This window comes from Taeniopygia guttata, chromosome 5 (genome assembly GCF_048771995.1).
Source record: "Taeniopygia guttata chromosome 5, bTaeGut7.mat, whole genome shotgun sequence".
In the NCBI taxonomy this organism is placed as follows: Eukaryota; Metazoa; Chordata; class Aves; order Passeriformes; family Estrildidae; genus Taeniopygia; species Taeniopygia guttata.
In genome coordinates, this window is record NC_133030.1 from 62,367,495 (window position 1) to 62,389,838 (window position 22,344).

Sequence of the window (22,344 nt, forward strand, 5' to 3'; positions counted from 1 at the left end):
CTGCCCTAGAGCAGGGGCTGGATGGAGTTACAGAATAAATCAGGGATTTATTAAAGGATCTCCTCCATGGATCCACCTCAGGCAGCACCAGAGCCCAGCCAGGGCTGCACCCAAATGAACCAAAATGGTCCCAAAATGCACGAGCGCTCCCGGGGGCTCTCCCTGGGATCAGTTCTGCTCCATTGGCACCTTGGAGTTCATTGTCCCATTCCAGCTTTAGCCCAGGCAGTCCCATCCTGCTTGTTTTTCTCTCTCCAGCCCACGGTGTTTGTGCTCCTGGGCTGAGATTTGGATCATTTGTCCTTGGTGCCCAGCTGGAGCAGGAATTGTTTTGTGTCCTGCTCTGTGCAGAGAGCTCAGCATCCCCTGGTATGGAGCCCAGACCCACACACTAAAGCAGCACAGAGTGTGACAAATACAAAAAGCTCAAACCTGAGGTGTCAGCTGCACTCAGCATTTTATTGGCGTAAGTGGGAATATTCTCATTGAAAGTGGGATTTGGGGAGGTAGGAGATGCTCATCCATCATCCAACAAAACAAATGGAAAAATCCTCTTTTTCTATGTGAACAGGAAGGAATTCTCAGCTGTGAGGGCAGTGAGGCACAGGATGCCCAGAGAAGCTGTGGCTGCCCCTGGAAGTGTCCAAAGCCAGGTTGGGTTGGAGCTTCCTGGGATGGTGGAAGGTGTCCCTGCCATGGCAGGGAACTGGATGATCTTTAAGGTCTCTTCCAACCCAAACTGTTCTGGGACTCTGGGATGGCTTCACTTGATTCCAGCCCAGTGGATGTCTTACAGCTGCTTCCTTCCAGCATTCTGCCTGTATTTTTTTCCATGTATCCCAGGAGCTCCAAGGGACTCCAGCAGGCTCTGCTGCTGCTCTGTGGGCACGTGGGACAGGAAAAGCAAACAGCAAGATGAAACTGTGGGAGTTTTTTCCCAGGCCTCGGCGTTTCCTGCCCCAGCAATGCTCCTTCTCCTGGGGACACGACTTATGTTGGAGCTGCAGGGTGAGAGGAGATGCTGTGACAGGAGAAAAGCTCCCATCCCTCTCCTCTTCTCCTGGCTGTGAAGATCTGGGACCTCTGCTGCCCTCCAGCCTGAGAAGAGGAGCAGGGAAAATTCTGGTTGATGTTCATGGGAGCACAGAGAGAACAACTCAGTGGCAGAGCTGGGAGGAGGAAGCTCTGGGAGGAAACACTCCAAAATTCATGACCAATCCCTCCCTACCCATCCTGAGGCTGTGTAAGACAGAGAAATTCCCTTCAGGCTCTTTTATTTCCCCAGAGTCTGATGGAGCCTCACAGCCAGCTCCTGCCTGGTAATCCATGTGAATTAGTCACCTGTTTTGGAAAACAAAACTGGGGAGTGACTGGGGAGCATCCTGTGCCCAGCTGTGGCATTTCCATGCCCACATTCCATCTTGCTCTGGTCTCCAGCTCCCCTTCTAGCACAGGGTGAGGGTGGTCTCATCCTGAGGAGCTTGTGGGGTGCAGAGAGTCCCATGAGGTGTGATGAGCTGCTTCCTGTTGTCCCAAAAATCAGGAGGTTCCCAAGACTCAGTGAATGGTGGGAAGGTGCCAGCCAACCTTCCCTGCCTCAGCCTGCAGCCACCAAATGCAACCTGAGCCGAGCTGGCAGTGGCATTTGGTGGCAGTGGCATTTGGGAGTGGCAGGATGCCAGCCCAGAAAAGGTGACACCATCCCAGTGCCAAATGTGACCTTACAGGTTTGTTTTTTTTTTTTTCCCTTTCCGAACGCTCCCCGCTCCAGGACAGAACGTCCTCTGACTCCTGAAGTATTTGCAATATTTCCACGCCCTCCGTTGCCAAAAAGACTTCTATAAAAAGCCACTGTTTGTTGGTTTTTTTGGGTTTTTTGTTGTTTTTTGGGTTTTTTTGCAAAGCTGAAACCCTTTGGTGGACAATGTCCAGCGTTCCCAGTGCTCTGTGACAGCCACGTGGAGCTGCATCCCTGGCCCAGCTGCTTTCCAGGAGGCAAAGCTGCCTGGAGTTTGTGGAATCACAGAATATCCTGATTGGAAGGGACCCAAAAGGTTCATCAAGTCCAGCTCCTGGCCCTGCAGAGGACAAGAATCCCACCATCCCTGGCCACTGCCAACTTCCTAAACTTTCTTTTCTTCCTTCACACCCTGCTGGTAAATAAAGGAGCATTTTCCCTAAAATCATGGAGTCCTGGTAGATACACATGAGCATCTCAGGGGGAATTTGGGGAGCAACAGCAGCATTCAGGAGGAATTTCTTCATGGAAAGGGTGGGCAGGCCTTGGAAGGGGCTGCCCAGGGATGTGGTGGATCCCTGGAGGTGTCCAGGGAAGGAGTGGACATGGGCTGGGTGACAAGGTGGGGATGATTGACAGGTTGGACTTGATGATCCTGGATGTCTTTTCCAACGTGAGTGACTCTGGGATGTGGGGATGGAGGCTGTGGATGCTCAGGAGGATGCTTGGGGATGATGGAGGCGGTGAAACCCCGAGGATGGATCTGCTGCCTTTCCCTGCCACGAGCACAGAGCTTTGGCAGTGGCACAGCAATTTCTAAATATGTCCAGGGAATGGGTGTGGAAGGAAATCTTCCCATTTCTAGAGCTGGCCAAATTGCAACGTCCTCAGCTTTTCAACTGCAGGGCCCAAGTGCTGGCTGCCAGCTGCAGCACTTTCCCCTTTTATTGTCAGACCAGCCCCAGGAACTGGGCTCAGGGAAATAACCAGATTTAATTACAGAGTGTCTGAGATGGGGAAAAAAAAAAAATCCTTTCCATTCTCCCCCTCTGTCCCCACCCCAGTGGTGTTCTGCGTGTGGAGGAGCGTCAGGTTTTATGTCACCGTGTGAGTCAGTGGATTTTTTCATCCTTACTCTGCTGTTGACAGAGACCCTTTAAATAGAATTCCATCCTGAAGACATGAGGACACCGCTGGCCAAGCCTTCCTTGGAATTAGTTGCATTGCTCTTTATAGGCCAGTGCAGAGGGAATGGTGTAAGTGGATTGTTTTTCTCTTGTTGGTGGGATTAAATTAATGGAGTTTAATTGGACTCGAGCTGCAGTTCAGCCACTTCAGGGGCAAGGCTTGCAGTGCTGCCTGTGCTCCAGGAAGCATCCAGATAACAGGAGCCTGGGGATTTCGTCCCACTTATGGAAAAAAACATCCAAACATTCAAGTGTTTGTTGACTCTGCCTCTCCAATGGCTCTTTTTGTTGGCCTTGCAGTAATGCTTGGCTCCATCACCGCTGCCTGCATCCTCCTCCTCCTCCTTTTCCTTCTCCTCCTGGGTCTCTCTGGGCTGCTGGTGCCCAATTTCAGCTCTGGGAACCCCTGGCACAAACATTCACACCCCTCCAAACTCCAGTGACCCCATTTTTGGGTGGTTTTGCACATCATTGCTCCCTTGGCAAATCCATAAGTCAACAGGCACTTGGATTTTCCACCCACAATTTGGGAATGCTCCAGCAAAACCTCTGCCAGGGGCAGCCCCAGCTGATTCCACACCCAGAGCACTCCTTGGGCATCTCCAGAGGCTTTGTGGGATGTCCTGAGAGAGCTGCAGGGCCCCAGGCAGTGAGTGGAGAGCTTGGCTTTTGCCCAGATAAATATTTAAGTTCCTGGGCATCTGAAGAACCCATAATAAAATGTACTGAATGTACAAACCATGTGCTGGGGGGGAGAGGACCTGCTCCATCAGATACTGCCCCGTGCCCAACAGCCACAGCCTTATCTCCAGACACTCCTCATCTTATGTAAGTTCCTTTTTTAGTTTCTTTTTGGGTTTTTTTTTCCCTTCTGGTTTGTTTCGCAGAACTTTATCTCCAGAGAATTTATGCTGCAGATAAGTCGGATGCTTCATTCTGTAAACTTACGCTGTGAAAACCATCCACAGAATTTACTCATTCCAAGAAAAAAAAAACAAAAAACTTTATTTTTGGTTTTAAGTCTGAAATGGAAGAAAAATGAGGCTGGAGGTTTCATTTTTCTAAGACTCGTCAGAGTGATGCACAAAGGGTGTAATTTTTCTGAGTCACTGGTTGGAGGGAGCAGTGATGGAGTGCAGAGAAATCCCACTTCCCAGAGATATCCCACTTTAAACCACATTTCCTGAAGGAGGGTGGCTGGATCAGCATTAAAGAGAGGATTTCCCCTCAGTGCTGTCTGTGCTACAAGTAAATTGATGGAGTTTTTATGTTCAGTAATTAAGGAGGTGAAACGGGGAAGGAAATTGGATGCCGGAAGTTTCTTTGCAACATTAATTTTCTTTCTACATCAAAAATTTCTTTGTGTCTCAGATTATTATCTGTATTTATGAGAACTGAATACTGAAAATAGTGTGATTTCCAATAATTTCAGTTTTGGGGGAAGTTGGTCCATACTTAACCCTCCCAGTTGATGTCATGTTCTATATGTGGGTGATGTAAGAAAACCATAAATCTGATTTTTTGTGGAAATAGGAGCCCCTGGATCCCTGGAAGTGCCCAAGACCAGGCTGGACAGGGCTTGGAGCAACCTGGGATAGTGGAAGGTGTGGGCAGGGCTTGGAATGAGATGAGCTTTAAGGTCCTTTCCAGCCCAAATCCTTCTGGGATCCCCATCACAACACACCTGGGTGGATAAAGATTCAGCAGCTACAAGATTTACTTGGTGGGTTTAGTGCAAAAGAGCATAAAATGGGAATTTTACACTGTGTAAGGAAGATTTATTTTTTTTTTAAGTCAGTTTGCAGGGTGCAAATGATGCTTTGGGAAGGAAGAGGGTTTAATCCCAGTTCTGGAGTTTGTCTTAAATGGGAGATAAATGGGCACAGCTGGGCTGGATGAGAAATTAGGGATTACACTGGAAAAAAAGGCCGAGGACTTCTGTTCAGGCAGGATCTTGCAGGCAAATGGAAGAGAGGATGCTGCAGGCAGCAAAATGGCTTCATTCAAGAGTCGGGAAAATTTGGAGAGTCAAAGCCACCTCTCTAATCATATTTTGAGCTCCAAAACTGTCTCAATCCCAGAATGGTGTGGGTTGGAAAGGATGTTAAATCTCAGCCATGGGCAGGGACATCTTCCACTGTCCCAGATTGCTCCAAGCCCTGTCCAATGTGGCCTTGGGCACTTCCAGGGATCCAGGGGCAGCCACAGCTTCTCTGGGCACCTGTGCCTGGGTATCTCCACCCTCCCAGCCAGGAATTCCTTCCCAAAATCCCATTTAAGCCATTCCCTCAGCTGCCTTGGTGGGTTTGTAAAGTCCTGGAGTCTGTGGATGGATGCAGTTGGGAGGAATTTGCCACTCATCCGTGGGATCACTGCTGGCATTCCGAGGATGTGCTGCCTGCTCCATCCCCTGCAGCCATGTGCTGCTTCCAAGCAGCTGCCCAAACTTGCCCTGCATCATTTGTATCCAGCAGGAGCATCAGGAACAACTGAGGGGCTATAAAAAGTCTCTTTGCTATCAGATGGTCAAGCCCTGGGATGATTCCAGGATTGCTTCCAGAATCCCAGCCTGGCCCGGAGCCTCCCTGAGCACTCCCAGCTGAGAGTTGCTAATGCACCATAAATAAACCTCAGAGCCTCAACCTTGCTCCAAAATACCAGGGGAACTCCTCGATTTAGGCTGTGCTGCTTCTTGTCCCCTGGTTGTCCCAGCAGATTCCTGCTCCCTGAGGTCAGCTGGCTGGGATAAATGGGAATGTGTGGAGCTGGCTGCGCTCAGCCCTGGGTGCTTATTGCTAGAAATGGTCAAAAAGTTGGGCAGGGAAAATTGAAGGGTGGGTGGTGGGGGCAGGGATGGGGTTTAGTGGGATGATGTGTGTGGATTGGTAATAAATCAATAAGTTAAAGCTGAAATTAGAGAAAGGTTATATATAAAAATGAGTAAAATAGGTAAATAATATAGGAATAAATATCTCTACATACAGAAATAAAACTATAAGTTCAAAAAGTTTGTATCTAAAATATAAATCTCTAAAAATCTATATATATTTTTTTAAAGATTTAAAATCCATACAGATATCTAAATCTATCTGTTTTTAGCCTGGAAGTGTTCAAGGCCAGATTGGACAAGACTTGGAGCAACCTGGGATAGTGGAAGGTGTCCCTGCCTATGGCAGGGGGTGGAACAATGTGGACTTTAAGGTTCTATCCAACCCAAACCATTCTGGGATTCAATTATATGATTGAAATAAATATATATAAATAAAAATAAAGCTTAAAATAAATTATGCTTTCTAAAAATACATATATATCACTATATCTACGCATATATAAATATATAAATATTGTATGTAAGTAACTACAGGAATATAAATAAAAATAAAACTTAAAGCTAGGAAATGGGATGGGACACCTACAATATAAAAGACAGTTAAATGCAGAAGTGTGCAGCCTCTGGATTCAGGAATGCCAGGGCTAGTGGGATCCACCCCTGAGAATGACCTGGATGGGGCACGTTCCCAGTGTGGGATTTCCCAGCAGGTTTGCAGGAAGTGTGGGTGGGCAGTGTGGGGCTGTGTCACTTGCTGGGGACCAAATTCCACTGTTAATTATTGTGGCAGGCACATTCTTCTCTCTCGCAGGGTGTTTTCATAGAGGAGCACAGAGAGAAATGAAAGAGAAAACAATTTCTATTGCTGCTCCTTGTTTTTCCCATGTGGAATGTGTTTGGAGAATTGTTTACCTGGAGTGAGTGCTTGGTTGGATTCTGGTGAGGATTGTTTGAGCTGATGGCCAATCCAACCCACCTGGGGCTGGACTCTGGAGAGAGTCAGATATGGGAGTTAGAAAAAGTAAGTTTTTAGTTTTAGTATCTCCTTTAAATAGTATATTAATGTATTTTAGCATAGTTACAATAAAGAAATCATTCAGCCTTCTGAATTGAGTCAGACATCAGCATTTCTTCCCACTGGGTTCACCTGCATTTCCAATAAATATAATCCTGGGAGTGCTCAGGGAGCTCCCACTGCTGCCAGCCCGTGGTGAGATCCCAGCCCTGGGACTTCTCCTGACTCCTGATCTCTCCTGCTGCTTTCCTTAGGGCATTCCAAAGGGAAAGCTCTGCTGAGCATCTTGGGGTGATAGGCACGAAAACCAGAGCAAGAAACAGCACAGGAGCTTCAGCATGGACAGCCAGCTGCAGAGGAGACTCCAGAACTCCTTCCAGGCTCAGGCATGTCCAGAATCTCCACAGAATCATCCGAGAATCACAGGATGGTTTGGATTGGAAGGGATCTGAAAAAATATATTGTTCCAGCCCTGCCATGGCAGGGACACCTTCCACCATCCCAGGGTGCTCCAAGCCCTGTCCAGCCTGGCCTTGGGCACTTCCAGGGATCCAGGGACAGCCACAGCTTCACTGGGAATTTCAGCCCAGCCCTTCCCAATTCCCAATCTCCCACCCATCCCTGCCCTCTGGCAATGGGAGCCATTCCCTGTGTCCTGTCCCTCCATCCCTTGTCCCCAGTCCCTCTCCAGCTCTCCTGGAGCCCCTTCAGGCCCTGCAAGGGGCTCTGAGCTCTGCCTGGAGCTTCTCCTCTCCAGGTGAGCACCCCCAGCTCTCCCATCCCTTCTTTTCCCAATCCAGGCTGTATTTCAGAGCTCTCCAAGGCTTTCACCACTGCACTTGGATGTCTCCATGCCCAGGTGAATCCTTTTCCAGGTCAGCCCCCACACACTGACCAAGCACAGGGACTCCTGGTCCTGCTCCAGCCCCTCCAGGGTTTCAGTGGTACAAAGGACAGTGGGCTCTGCTTTCCCAGGAAACTCCTTCCCACTTGGAATTGAGTGCAGCAGACCCAAAGAACTGCCTTGGTGGGAAATGAAAATCCCCTTTTTCCTTGCTCCCCATATTCCCATGGCTCAAATCACAAACACAATAGGATGCTCCTCGTTTTAAATGGGTTTTACATCGTTCAGGTTGGTGCCAGGCAGGAAAATGGGAGAGGTTTGCTGTGAAAAGGAAACACTTGGCCAAAATCTCTTGTAAAAAATGGGTAAATTATAGACTTAAAACACATTACACATCCAGTCTGATGTGTAAATAAATGGCTTAACTCTTGGATTGCACCTATGGAAGTGAGAGGGTCTGGCCTGTTACCTGCGTGGCTAAGGTGTGTGATTTACATGTGATTTCTATTTCTATAATTTCTATTTCTTTATATTATTTTTATATTATTGTGTATTATTATTTTATATTATTTATCATTTTATATTATTCATGTGGGGGTTATTATTTTTATTATTTATATTCAATGTATTAAGGTATTACTAGGCTTTGTCACAGGCTCTACCAGTGCTCACATCTACATTTGAGTGGCTGTGCCTGGGAAATTCCACATTTTATCCAAATGTTATGTTACTTTTCCAACCAAGGACACCACTTGTTTCCAGCAGGCTTACAGTGAAATTATCCTCAACTTGATTTTTAACCATTACAGAGCAGGAAGTTCATCCAGGGGAGATAACTGGGCACTGCTGGATGTTGTTCCTAATGGAAGGATATGCTTTTTTCCCCCCCTTTTTCCCCCCTTATTTCCCTCCTTTCCCCCCCCCTTTTTTTCCCTCCTTCCCCCCCTTTTTTTCCCCTTTTTTCCCCTTTTTCCCCCCTTTTCCCCCCCTTTTTCCCCTTTCCCCCCCTTTTTTCCCCCTTTTCCCCCCTTTTCCCCCCCTTTTTCCCCTTCCCCCCGCTTTTTTCCCCCTTCCCCCCCTTTTTCCTCCTTTTTCCCCCCCTTTTCCCCCCTTTTTCCCCTTTTTCCCCCCCTTTTCCCCCCTTTTTTGCCCTTTTCCCCCCCCTTTTTCCCCTTTCCCCCCTTACCCCCCTTTTTCCCCCCTTATTTCCCTCCTTTCCCCCCCATTTTTTTCCCTCCTTCCCCCCACTTTTTTTCCCCTTTTTTCCCCCCTTTTTTCCCCCTTTTCCCCCCCTTTTTTCCCCTTTTTCCCCTCTTTTCCCCCCACTTTTTCCTTCCCTTCTCCCCCCCCTTTTCCCCCCTTTTTTTTCTCCCTTCCCCATATTTTTCCTCCCTTTCCCCCCTTTTTCCCCCCTTTTCCCCCCTTTTTTTCTCCTTTTCCCCCATTTTTTCTTCTTTTTCCCCCCTTTTCCCCCCTTTTTCCTCCTTTTTCCCATCCCACCATGATAAAAGTGCTCCATTTTCCCCTCCAGACATCAGGCACCCAGAAGAACTCTCCCTTTTGAGGAAACCCAGAGATCCATCAAAGAAAAAAAAGAAGAAGTTGGACGATCAGTGTGAAGATGACACCTTCGAGCTGGAGGGGCCGCTGATCACGCCGGGGTCGGGTGAGCTGGGCAAAAAAAATGGGAGCAGGGGGAAAACTGGCACAGCAACGTGGGGCTGGTGGAATTTCTGAGGGTCTGTGCAAGAAACAGACCCCAAATCCATGGCACAAGTCCTGGCGGGCTGCAGCACTCGGTCGCACGGATGCATGTCTGGAGCTGGAGCTGTCACGCATTTTTGGGGAGCAGAGAAACCACCCCAGGCTTCACAGAACAAACCAGAGCCCAAGTGTGGCCACTTGAGCACTCAGATGGTGTTGCTGAGAGATTTTCTTGCCCTGTTATAAAAGGAGTTATATGGAAAATCGTTCCTCATGTCACGTTCCTGGCGTGGTTTAGGCTGTGCCACCGTTCTACTCTGTATTTACAGCCCAGCAAGGGCAGTGTTTTATTAATTGCTTTAGTGTTGCCTTACATGAATGGTGTAGCTGTGGATTGTGATGCTAAATAAACCCTTTTATTGCTGGGGGCTGGTTGGCCAGCCTGGATTCCTGATCCAGAGCAGGATTGGGAAGGGAATTTCTGGTGGAGTAACATCCCTGATGGAGTGTCACAGGCAGCAAATTGATGCAGGTGTTTGCAAGCAGAGGGGTTTTTCAGCTTTTTTCCATGGCTGCTGGAAGTCTGGTGTCTGAAGGCAAATGGCAGGAGTTTAAACCATGATTTTGGCCAAGTGGGAGCACTTTATCCTAAATGGATTTGTGGAGAAAGCCACGGTGGTGAGCAGGAGACGTGTCTGGCTGCCAAAGCTCTTGGGTTTAAATCCAGCAATCCAAGGGCAGCAGGGCAGCTTTAATTTAAAAAAAATTACCTTTGGATTGTAAAGTTGTATTAATTGATGTTAAATCAGCTGCAGGGAAGGTCATGGAGTGTGGTTAATGCCAGTGGTGGCACAGGGCTTGCAGAAAGGAAGGTTTTGGCTGCGTGGAGTGATGTGCACCATGGGTCTGGAACGAGGAAAAATAATCCTCCTTCTGCTCTGATCCCACTCTTTTCTCCCCTCTTAAAATTAAAAATACTTCTGGGCTTGTCCTCTTCCACTCCTGGCTCAGAGAATTTGGGCAAGGCTCCAGTCAATTTTCATTTCCATTTGGCATTTTCATCTTCAAAGTCCATTCTAAGCCTTTCCAACAGCCAGTGTTCACAGAGAGCATCTCTGTCAGATTAATAGGAAAGACTTGGCCTTCTCTGGGGGAAATATATGCAAAAGCTGGGGTTTATTTTAATTATTTATGGCTCTTCCAGTGAGTCATTTGGCTGGTTTTGCTCTCCTTGTGAATGAAATCACTCACAGCAGGTTGAATTCCTGCCTGTTCAGGTGCCATCCGATAAAAGTCGTGGGTTTCATCTGAATAAATTATTTCTAATGTTGTTCCAACATCAGTTTGTGTGCTGAAAGCTTCTGGAAAACTAATTAATAATTCAGGAGGTGCTGAATTCAATGTCTTGGGAGTGTTTTGTCACTGAGTACCCCAAACCTGGCAGTGAAACCATTTAAATCCCAGTGGGCAGAGTTGTCAATACACCCACAGGATGTGTTGCCCAACACTTTCCATTAGAAGACCTGTAGTCACTTGTTTATATAAATTAGCCAAATTTGTAGCTATTTCTGCTGGAACTTTCCATGACACTGCCTGCCTGGGGCAAATTTTTTTAAGGGAAGCTTCTTTTGAGCTGTTTCAGGTGTTTGGAGAGAGAGATGAGTAGAACAGTGCAGGGGAAGCTTTGCTCTGATGGAGCAGACACCCAGCCAAGGAATGTGGGGGATATTCATGGAAAAAAATTACCCTAAATTTGGGGTAAAAAGTGGGATTTTCTTTTGTTGTTCCAGTTGATGCTCAGCCTTGTGTGCTGGAGCCATGTGAAGGCTGAAGCTGCAGCAAAGGTGGATGGGGAGGAGGGAAGAGCTCTTTTGGGATGTGTTTTATGGATTGTCATGGGGTTTGTGGCTGGTTTTTGTTGGAGTTGTTGGAGTTCTCTGCTCCAGTGCTGTAACAATCCGTGGGGAGAGCACCTTCCTGCTGTTTTTATGATCACAGAATCACAGGATAGCTCAAGTTGGAAGGGACCCTAAGGATCATGGATTCCCAGCTCCCAAAGTCTAAAAACCTGGAAATTATCCTGGCCTTTCCCTTGCAAATGAAGGTGGATTTTTCCATCCCTTGACCATCCCTGCTGCATTTTTGCTCATGCCTGGTTTGCTGGATCTGTCTTGGTGACAGGTACCCATGGTGCTCACAGGTCTTCAAATGATTCATCCAGCAAAATGAGCAGGAGCATTAAAAGCATCCTTGTTTGGTAGTTTTCATTTATATTTTCCACCTTGCCAGGCAGCTTAGGATCAGGTTTGTAATTATTTGGAGTTTCCTGGCCATGATGTTGGCTGTCACTGACATTGGTGCTGCTGATCCTCGCCATGCTTCCTGTTCCTTGAGATTCCCATTGTGAAAATTGAGGGTTTAAAAAGGTTTTTCCATTGGTTTGGTCTTGGACTTTTCCAGTCTAGCTCAGTTTTCTGTCATTCCTTGGCCATGAGGGTGTGGGGATGCTTTGGAGCAAGGAGCTGGAGCGTGGCTCAAGGTGGTGGCTTGGGGCAGCAGCAGGAGGTGGCACAGGAGTTTTGTTTGTGGCATCTCAACTCTGTCACCATCTTCAACGCCCTCAGCAGAGCTCTGGGAGGGAGAGCTTGGGTGCCTTGGATTGCAGGCTCAGGATTTAGGAAGGACACAGCATTTCCCAAAAATCCAGTGTGGTGTTGGACCTTCTGGTTGTGGTGGGCAGATTTGTGCCCAGGTGATGCTGGGTGAGCTCTCTGCCCGATGTGAGCACACAGGGGTCCTGCCTTTAGGAGATGGTGGTTGATCCTCCCTTACTCTGAAAATCTGGATTTAAATAAAAATTCAGTGTCCCTGTGAGGTGAAGAGGGGCTGTTTCATTGGATGGTTTGGGATGGAAGGGACTTAAAAGGGACTTAAAGCACTTCTCATTTGCACCCCTTGCCATGGGCAGGGACACCTTCCAGAGACCAGGTTGTCCAAGCCCCATCCAATCTCTCCTGGAACACTTCCAGGGATGGGACAGCCACAACCTCTCTGTTAAACTCTCAGCTATTTTGAGCTATGAGATACTGAGCTGGATTTGGGGTTTTTTTGTCTTAATAATTTTTAAATGTCTGGGTGTTTTTATGTCTGCTTTGAGTCGGTACGAGCTGTGAAGCTTCAAAAGGCCTGGGGGTAACATTTGCTTTGGGATCAGTCTGGCACCACATTGCACCACTCAGCACATTAATCCTGAATTTGTGTGGCCACCTCAGCAAGCTTTTCCATCCGGGAATGCCACATTTCCATGCCCAGCTGTCCTCGTAACGGGAATAAAATAACGGGAAGTCACTTCAGTTGCTTTGCTGCCACCAGCGCTGCTGCAAACGCTCCATTAGGGTGGTGCAACCTCACCTGTGCTGTTCTGCCCTCTTCCAAAAATGCCCATTTTTGGCTTCTGTCCTTCTCCTGCTCTCCGGGTGACTTTCTCTCGCCTTCTCACTTCCCTCCTTTCTTTCCCTCTCTATAGGCACCGATATTCTTTACATCGGCCCCGTCAAAGGTGAGCTCCACCTCAATAGGACTTTTGCCCTCTGCCTCTGGTCTCTTTGGCTGCACCCTTAGTTTATTTTCCTGCTCCTCTAAAACTTTTGACTTCCAAAATCTTTAAGCAACAGGTAATACCGGTAAGTCGGGGGCCACTCATGTCCCAGCTGCCACAGAAACTCAGGGGGCAGGAGCTTCCCACTGTGAGTCTTTTCCCATCATTTGGGCTGGAATGAGTTTTCCATCAGTTTTGCTCTTGGAGAAGAGCCGAGAGAGAGGACAGGGACAGCTTTTCACGGGAGAACAAGCAGCGCAGCGTTTTCCCATTGCAAAAAGATGAGAAGGGAAGGTTTGAAGGTTTTCCATCCGCCGGCTCCGGGTTTGGCGTGGCCGGGAGCAGGCGGGGCTTGGCCCAAGGCTAATTCCCGGCTTTTATTCCCCTCGCTGGTAGGAAATATCTATTCAAGCCCAGGACTCTATAGCAAAACGATGACGCCGACCTACGACGCCCACGACGGCAGCCCCCTGTCCCCCACGTCCGCCTGGTTCGGCGACAGCGCCCTGTCCGAGGGCAACCCGGGAATCCTGGCCGTGAGCCAGCCCGTCACCTCCCCGGAGTCCTTAGCCAAAATGTACAAGCCCCAGACGCTGCTCGATAAGGCCAAAATCAACCAAGGGTGAGTTCAGGAGATGAGGATTTGGGGGGTTTTCTGCTGATTTTTAATCGCGTTCTCGAGAGTTTCCGCCGGAGTTCCGTGTGTGTTACCCCATGTTGGCAATCCGCAGGTGGCTGGACTCGTCCCGATCCCTGATGGAGCAGGAGGTGAAGGAAAATGAGGCTTTGCTACTCCGGTTCAAGTACTACAGCTTTTTTGACCTGAATCCAAAGGTACAGAGCTCCTTGTTCCATTCCCAGTTTGAATTTTCCATCCTTCGGAGCGAAGGGTGCCTGGATCTGTAACGTGCCGTTGTGTTGGTAAATCTCCCAAAGACTGTGGAAGTTTGAAAATTGGTTGTGCAGCCATCAAACCCAGGATTTGTGCTCCAGGTTTTTAGGTGTTGCTAGAGGTGCTTCAAGGGTTCTTAAAGCCACCTCTTGTCAGTGGCAGAGGATTTTCAGTCTCAGATCAAAGGGTTGTGTGAGGTGAGAGATCAGAGAATCCCAGAACAGTTTGGGTTGCAATGGGCCTTAAAGACCATCTCATTCCAACCCCCTGCCATGGGCAGGGACAGCTTCCAGTGGAGGGGTGCTTTGTGTTGGGCTGGGCTCCCAGTTTTCCGAGCATTCCACGTTTCTGTGCCGCAGTACGACGCGATCAGGATCAACCAGCTGTACGAGCAGTCCAAGTGGGCAATCCTGCTGGAGGAGATCGAGTGCACGGAGGAGGAGATGATGATGTTTGCAGCGCTGCAGGTGAGAGACAGCCCCAGGCGCCCCTGCCTTGGGTTAGACTTGATTTTGTGCTCAGACTTCTCTGCTCATTAATCTGATAAACGAAATTATGGAATCCCAAAATGGTTTGGGTTGCAAGGGACCACAAAGCCCATCCAGTTCCAACCACAGAGTGCTCCAGCCTAGTCTTGGACACTTCCAATGATGGGGCAGCCACAACTTCTCCAGGCAACCTGTGCCAGGGTCTCACCACCCTCACGGCCAAGATTTCCTTCCCAACGTCCCATCTAACCCATCCCTTCCTCAGTTTAAAATCATGTTTTAAGCCTCACCTTGTCTCTGGTGGGAGTTTGGCCTTCTCTTGCTGGTAGAAGTTGGGTCATTTCCCATCTCCAGATGCTGACTTGAGTTTATGAGATAATTTAAATACTTGCCACTGATTATCCCTCATGAAAAAGAATTTGACCTGCTTTTACCAAACATGTTTATATCTGTCTTAACTTCTAGTTTTGTCCTTCTTAACCCATTCCGTACAAACAAGGGGTTACTGAACTGTGCCTTTCTGGCTCTCTGCCCCCAAACCAGCTGGGGAAAATCTGTGGCTTTCCCAGAACTATTTATTTATCTGGTTTAGGAAATACTCAGTGTGATTTGACAAAAATGCTCCACCTGCTATTGACTTCCATGAGAGGATTGGCAGGCATTTGTTCCGTGTGGTCCGGCACACCTTGGAGCTGTAGGATGCAGAAATATCCCCCTCAGGAGCAGGGCTGCCTGCTCCAAGGGCCTCTCCCAGGAAAAAAAAGAGAGGAAAGCAGAAATATAATGGCTCAGTTTACATCCAAGTGTTCCAGAGTGGGTTGGGCACGGTTCTTCCTGTGAGATTTTATGGATGTTTTTGGTTTTCTGGGGTGAAAACAGATGCAAAGGCATAGAATCCTACAATGGTTTGAGTTGGAATGGGCTTTAAAGGTCGGGCAGGGACACTTCCACCCTCCCAGGTTGTTCCTGCCCTGTCCAACCTGGCCTTGGACACTTCCAGGGACGGGGGATCTTACAAACATCCATAAACACGTGGTGGGAGGCAGGAAAGGGGTGGATAGAGGTGCCCAATGACAGGAGCAGAGGCCATGGACACAGCCTGGAACACGGGAGGGTCCCTCTGCACATCAGGAAGCATCTTCACACCAGGAGGGTGACTGTGCACTCCTCTGAGTGCCAGAGAGGCTGTGGAGTGTCCCTCCCTGGAGTTACTCCAAAGCCAGCTGGATGTGGTCCTGGACAGCAGCTCCAGGTGGCCCTGCTGGAGCAGGGAGTGGGACCAGGGGAGCTCCAGGGGTCCCTTCCAACCTCAGCCCGGTGGAAAGAGCAGCTCTGCCCTGCAGGGTCCAGAGATCCTCAGGGATCAATGCCTGGAGACTCCTTGATGGTCACTCCTGACCCACAAACCCTCCCAGAATTTGCTGCCTCTCCTCCTGGTTTCCCACTCCTGTTTCCCACTCCGCCTCCCAAGCGTGGTGGCTGTGTCACCAAGATCCCGTGGGATCCTGAGGTCACAGGAGCACCAAGTGTGACCCTGGCCTTGCCTTCCAGTACCACATCAACAAGCTGTCCATCATGTCCTCGGAAAACCACCTGAACCACAGTGACAAGGACGTGGACGAGGTGGACGCCGCGCTCTCGGACCTGGAAATCACCTTGGAAGGTGGCAAGACCTCAACAATCCTGGTAAGGGCTGCAGGGAGTTTTTCCAGGCATCCAACCTCATTTATTTCCTATTTTTCTTCCAATTCTGATGACAAAGTTGCCCACACCCCAGTAATATTTTCTTTAAATACAGGGATTTTAGATACCAAGGGATAGTTCTGGAAAGAGGGAACCCTGGGCAGCATCTGGAAAAGTTAGGAGGAGCCAGGATCTTATTGATCCCCCCGCTGCACCAAGCCACCCTCCTGATGAAATAATGGAAAACTAAATGGAAATTAAGTTGTTTCTTTTTATCCTCACTACTGACTTTCCCAAGTAACTGAGTTTTCCACGTTGAGGTTCCTCTTCCACTGTTTCTAATTCACATTTTACAGCACCTAAAGCAGCTGCTGGATTTTCAGAACTAATTTAGGCTTATGAAATCCTATTTTTATTAGACTGGATTTTAGCCTAGGACTGTATTTCAGAGCATTTGGGGTTTTTTTTCTTGATATATTGTTTTAACACTGCTTTTCCACCTTTAAAAATATAAAGTCTGAAAATTAAAGTGCATTAAAAGGATTCAGTCCTGTCAGCCTTGGCCCAGCACAGCTTTTCCAGGCATTTTGCACATTTAAACCATCTCTTTCCAACCCTAAAATCTGAAATTTTCCACTTTTACACTTCATATAATTTTTTAAGTGTTTATGACAGATCTTTTTGAAGCCACATCCATCCTTAGATGCTTTACTGGCATTAACAACAGCAGAGCTTTGCAGTATGAACCAGAAATAACAACAAATTTTTATCACCAAGACATATTTTCTAATTCCTTTTGCAAAACCAGATTTGAAACACATCACTGAGGAACTGTCCCTGCCAGACAGGAGTGAAGAGGACAAAGATTCATCCAAAAAAAACCCATCCCTTTCCGTAGGGCTTTGCAGCAGGAGCCATTTCCAGATGCATTCGAGTAATTGAATACGGATAATGGGCAATTACTGGATTGTTTGTTTAGATTCTGCATTTTTTCCCTCTGGTATCTGTAAACAGTTTCTCATTGCAGACTGAAAGTAAACTGTCCTGCTACTGGTAGCTCCTGGAGCAATCCTCCCTTTCCCTGTCCCTGGAAATTTTTTATACTTCCAGCTCCTGGGAATTGCAAGTGCCACCCTGATGCAAAAAAAAAAAAAGAGAATTTAAACTCAATATTTAAAAAATTTTGGGGGAGGAAAAAAAAAATCTTTCTAGGCTTAGAAATGCCAGTTAATTCTCTGCAGAGGTGCCTCTTCCCTGTTGTTTGGAGCATCAGGAATAACTGAAGGGAGGAGAAAATTCCCTGTGCAAACGCTGCCGTGACCGGTGGTGACCCCGCGGCTGGGAATTGGCTCTGGCAGCAGCAGGAATTCCTCAAAGGAAGATCAAGCCTTGTCCTCTGCTTTCAAACCAGCAGAGCTGGGCCCTGCATTTCTCACTGCTGGCTTCTTCTGGGAAGTGGCTGGGGCTTTCTCAGGAGCAGCTTCACGACCCCGAAGCCCTGATGGTGCTTCTGGTTCCCTGTGCCACATCCCTTCCCTCCTGTTCCCACTGCTCCGAGTGACTGGGATAATCTTTGATTTCCAGGGTGACATCACTTCCATCCCAGAGCTTGCTGACTACATTAAAGTCTTCAAGTAAGTGCTGATGGGAAGAGCTGTTTGTGGAACTGGTAATGGCTGTGAATAATTAATGGTCCTGCCTCTTCATTTCCTTTTTTTTTTTTATCTCCCGGCCTTACGATATTTAAAATATTCAATACTTAAGTTGATTGGTTCTTAAATACAAAATTCAAGGTGTTTTCCTGCTCTGGTGCATCCCACAGCCAGCAGTGTGTGCTTGGATGTTTCTTTAACACATTTCATGCCCAGGAGAGAACAAACCATCCTAAAATGAGGAGTGAAACCTAAAAACCTCCCTCAAATACTTCTCCTGTTGTGCAGGAGGCTGGAGGAAATCTATCCAGCCAAGATCCCGGTCTCTCCATGCCAAAAGGAGCAGGTTAAGTTGACTCTGCCCCTCTCCCAGCTTGCTCAGGATTTAGGGGGGTTTTTTTTAGCTTGCTTGGACTTGGTTGGTGGTTCATGGAAACCGGGAACGGCAGCGTCTGGACTTGGAGGAGCATTTTTGGCAGCCACCACCATCTTTTGCAATTTATTGCCTGCTGCAGTGAAAGTTCTGGAAGCTGGAAACGCTGATGGGATTTCACAGCAGAGCTGCAGGATAGTGGGGGGAGGAAAAAAGCTGCAGACAGTGAAGTAGCTCTGGAGCAAGCTTTTATTTTATGAATTGTTTGGTTCTGGAGTCAGAACCTGGCACTCTCTGCTCTGAAAACCCCTTCTCCCTCTCCAGAGGTGAATTAATGAGGTCTCTGCCTCTGTCTGGGCTTGTGGTCTGGCTTAATTAGGATAAAGTTTCAAGGCTGTGCCCATCCCCTCAGTGGGTGTTTTCTCCCTCCTTTGAACAAACAAACAAACAAAAAACTTGTTCTTCCCCTTGATCTGCTGATTTGCCAATCAAATTAGGCACCACTCTGGCAGCTAATTGCCTGCAAATTGGAGCACCAGGGGATGGAGCAGCCAGAAGCTGCTGGTTTCTCACTCAGCACAACCCCTAAACCCTGGGGCTGGGGTTTGAGGCTGTCAGATTGAACACAGAATTCCATTTGCTGCTAAAAATGGGGCTCAGGTGGAATTTCAGTGCCAGAAATCCAGTGTGAATGGTGCAATGCTTGGAGCTGTCCCAGCTTTGGATGTGCCTCTTGTCACACTTGAGCTGGGGAGGAGAACTGGGGGAGCAGTGCATGTTCCTTGTATTCCATAGATTTAACTCCTGTAAATGTGTCCCAGCACGTGCCTGGGGTGGCTGTGGAGGTTTGGAATGGCTCTCTCTCCCCTGCCAGACAGGTTACTGCCCTTGCCAGCTAAAATAACAGAATTCCAGAGTGTTTTGGGTTGGGATGGACTTTAAAGACCATCCTGTTCCAACCCCCCTGCCATGGCAGGGACACCTTCCACTATCCCAGGTTGCTCTAAGCCCCATCCAGCCTGGCTTTGGACACTTCCAGGGATCCAGGAGCAGCCACAGCTTCTGTGCCAGGGCCTCCCCAGCCTCACAGGGAAAGATTTCTTCTTAATATCCCATCTAAAATACTCTCAGCAGCTGATTCTGAGATGAAAACACAAGAAATGCATGAGAGGCTGCAGATCCAGCCTTAGAACAAGGTTTAGAAATCAGGGAAGGTTAAAATATTCTGATATTTGGGGCTCTGTAAAGGCTCTGGGCTTGTGTTGGGATGAGTTCAGGGTGCTTCACTTTGCAGGGCCACCAGTTCTCCTGCAGAATCGAGCAAAATCCATGTTTTCTGTGGAAAAGAAGGGAACCTTTTGTGCTGTGGAGTGTTTAAAAAGAAAACAAGGAGTGCACTCAGGCGTGTGCGTGACTGACACGTCCTTGGAAGTGCTGCTCCCCCTCTGAGCCTGAGCAGAGTGGTTCCAGTTTCATGTGGTGGCTGGACAGGCAGATTCTGCAGTGGTTCATGGACTCCTCTGTTTTTGTAGCACAGTCCTCCAGCTCCCCCCACCTTGCCCCAAATTATCTCCCTGGGATTGAAGACTCCAAACTTGGAATTGGAGCTCAACTCCTTGAGCCAGCAGTGAAGGAATGGCTGAGCCCCCTGGCAGGGGTGGGAATAACCCAGGCTGCTGACAGCAGCTTGCCAGGGCTGAAATTTTGAGGAAACACTGATGTTTCCTGGGGAACAGCTTGTTTGAGGAGCTCAGACCAAGTGAGATGTGCCCCCACGTGTCCTGCAGGCCCAAGAAGCTGACGTTGAAAGGCTACAAGCCCTACTGGTGCACCTTCAAAGATACCTCCATCTCCTGCTACAAAAGCAAAGAGGAATCCAACGGGACTCCTGCTCACCAGATGAACCTGAGAGGTAAGAGAAGCACAGGGTTGGGGTAAGAGAAGCTGCTTTTTATTCCAGGCTGCTCCTCCTGCATCTTGTTTTCCCACTGCTTTATCGCCTCAGAATTCCATCCCGGGGTTGGGTAAAGGTGTGTAAAGGAATGAGGGGGTTGGGTTTGGTGTCATGGCACAGACTTGGAGTTCTAAGTGTGATTATGTGTGATCCCACAGGGGAGCACCCCAAAAAGCTTGGGAAGAGTGCTTGGAGAACCACAGTTTGAGTTGGAGGGGACCTTCCAAACCTTGTTCCATCCTTCCACCTGCCCATCTCCTTCTTGTCAGTTCTCCAAAGGATTGCACTGACTTCTATGGCAGAAACTGGGAAGAACAGACCACTTTCTTCCCCTGCTGCCTTTATCTCCTCTCCCCGCTGCTGGTTGGGAGCAGCCGCACTCGAGAGCTGAAATTCCTACAGTGCTGCCTGTCCTTATGTCAAGTGAAACATTCCTGCTGCAGTGAGCTCGTGTGTTCTCCCTGTGGATGCAGGAGCAGGGGAAATGCCAGATGACCTCAGGCTGCTGTAGGAGCGAGGCCTGGCCCCCAGGACCTTTTGACAAATCTGCTGTGAGGGCACTTTGCAGAAATCTGGGAGGCATTGGCATGGCGCCCACGTTGCCGTGGCAGGGTGGGTTCATCACCCCTGTGTTTACACAACCACTTGGAATTCTCTCCAGCCACCAGGAGCAAGATGCTCACACCTCGCTGCAGCTGCAGCAGCCAAATCATGGAACCCCTCAATGGTTTGGGTTGGAAGGGACTTTAAAGCCCAGCCAATTCCACCTTGCTCCCACAGGAAGGGACACCTTCCACTAAACCAGGATGGTCCAGGCCCCACCCAGCCTGGCATGAAACACTTCATGGCATCCCACCATTCATCAGTAACACAGAAAGGTTTCAGGGTGAGACTCAACACCCTTCCAGTCACCTTTTCTTATCCTTTCATGAAGATTTTGGGGTGTTTGCCAGCCACTGGATCCATTTCTGATTCCAGGCAGGATGCAGGAGTTCTGTGGGTTTGCTGTTGCTTCACTGCTTTCAGATCAGGTCTTGCTTTTCCCCCCCATTTTCCTGACACTTGGAAAAAGGGACAGGTTTTTTTCTGTGCTGTGTGGAGTGTCCATCCCATCAGAGGTGTGGGACAAACCTTTGGCAGCACTGAGATGCCACCAGTGACCCTTGAGTCAGGGAGCTTTGCTCTTTCTTTTCCTGTTTTCGCTTTCTTTGCCACTTTTTAAATCATAGTTCCTCACACCCCTACTAAACACCATCTCCCTCACTGCAGGATGTGAAGTTACCCCTGATGTGAACATCTCTGGCCAGAAGTTCAACATCAAACTCCTGATTCCAGTGGCGGAGGGGATGAACGAGATTTGGCTGCGCTGCGACAACGTAAGTTCATCTTTTTGACTGGACACCTCTTCAGCCTTTTCCCACCATCCTGCTCAGGGGCTGTTCTTTAAAAAACAAATAGAAAATGCTCTCACCTATCTGATCTCAGCATTCCAAATGTGCTCCAAGTCACCCGTGAGTTTGGAGTAGAAAATCAGCCTTAGGTTTGCTGTGTGGTCACACCTTGGTCGGATTTCTGCCTGTCTTTGTGCATGCTGGGGTCTCCTGAGGCTGGGAGGGGAATGAGGTCTCCATGGGGAGTTTTTTGAGGGGTCTGTGACAGACACATGTCGCTGTTTTGGGGGACAGGAGACGCAGTACGCCAGCTGGATGGCCGCCTGCCGCCTGGCCTCCAAGGGCAAGACCATGGCCGACAGCTCCTACGGCATGGAAGTGCAGAACATCCTGTCCTTCCTGAAAATGCAGCATCTGAACCCAGACCCGCAGCTGATCCCGGAGCAGATCAACACCGACATCAACCCCGAGTGCCTGGTGTCCCCTCGCTACCTGAAGAAGTACAAGAACAAGCAGGTAGGCGCTGCTGTCGGTGTTGGTTGGGCTGGACGCGCGTCCCGGCGGTGGCTGGTGTTTAACACGGCGTGGTTTGGATGTTTTGGATGTCCTCACTCACTGGGATGCACGTGGTTACTAAAATGAGGTGGGGCTGAAGGGTGTGGTTTGGATCCAGCACCTGGGGATGGCACCCAGCACCGGGATTCTGCCACGTGCTGTGTGGAGCGCACGGACGTGGCGGGGAACCTTCAATTGGAAATGCATTTGAAATTGGTTGATGTTTATTTTAAACACGTTCTGGGAATGGTTTGGCCCCTGCTGATAATGGTTTGGCTCCAGCTGCCCCATTTCTGCCCGGTGCTGGGGTTAAAACCCCTTCCCCTGCACAGAATCCATGGAGAAATCCCCGGGATCAGCGGAGTTGCAGTTGCTTGCAGTGCTTTATCCACACTTGGCTGTAACAGGGTTTGCATATTTCTCTCTCTGCTTTTCCACTG

At 48.7% G+C, this 22,344-nt stretch overlaps 1 protein-coding gene across 4 annotated transcripts in view; it reads left to right on the forward strand.

The window, feature by feature from the left end:
- FERMT2 (FERM domain containing kindlin 2) overlaps positions 1–22,344 on the forward strand; it is a 50,955-nt gene that overhangs the window by 21,926 nt on the left and 6,685 nt on the right. For 2 of the 4 annotated variants that reach the window (XM_030275263.4, XM_032748920.3), the window contains exons 3-12: positions 9,146–9,280; positions 12,845–12,877; positions 13,313–13,538; positions 13,648–13,750; positions 14,168–14,275; positions 15,848–15,982; positions 17,564–17,613; positions 19,792–19,916; positions 21,228–21,334; positions 21,644–21,865. In XM_030275263.4, the coding sequence (XP_030131123.2) occupies positions 9,146–9,280; positions 12,845–12,877; positions 13,313–13,538; positions 13,648–13,750; positions 14,168–14,275; positions 15,848–15,982; positions 17,564–17,613; positions 19,792–19,916; positions 21,228–21,334; positions 21,644–21,865 (1,244 nt within the window). The remainder of the gene's footprint in view (positions 1–9,145; positions 9,281–12,844; positions 12,878–13,312; positions 13,539–13,647; positions 13,751–14,167; positions 14,276–15,847; positions 15,983–17,563; positions 17,614–19,791; positions 19,917–21,227; positions 21,335–21,643; positions 21,866–22,344) is intronic. The other 2 variants (XM_072930582.1, XM_030275264.4) reach the window with 1 other exon arrangement.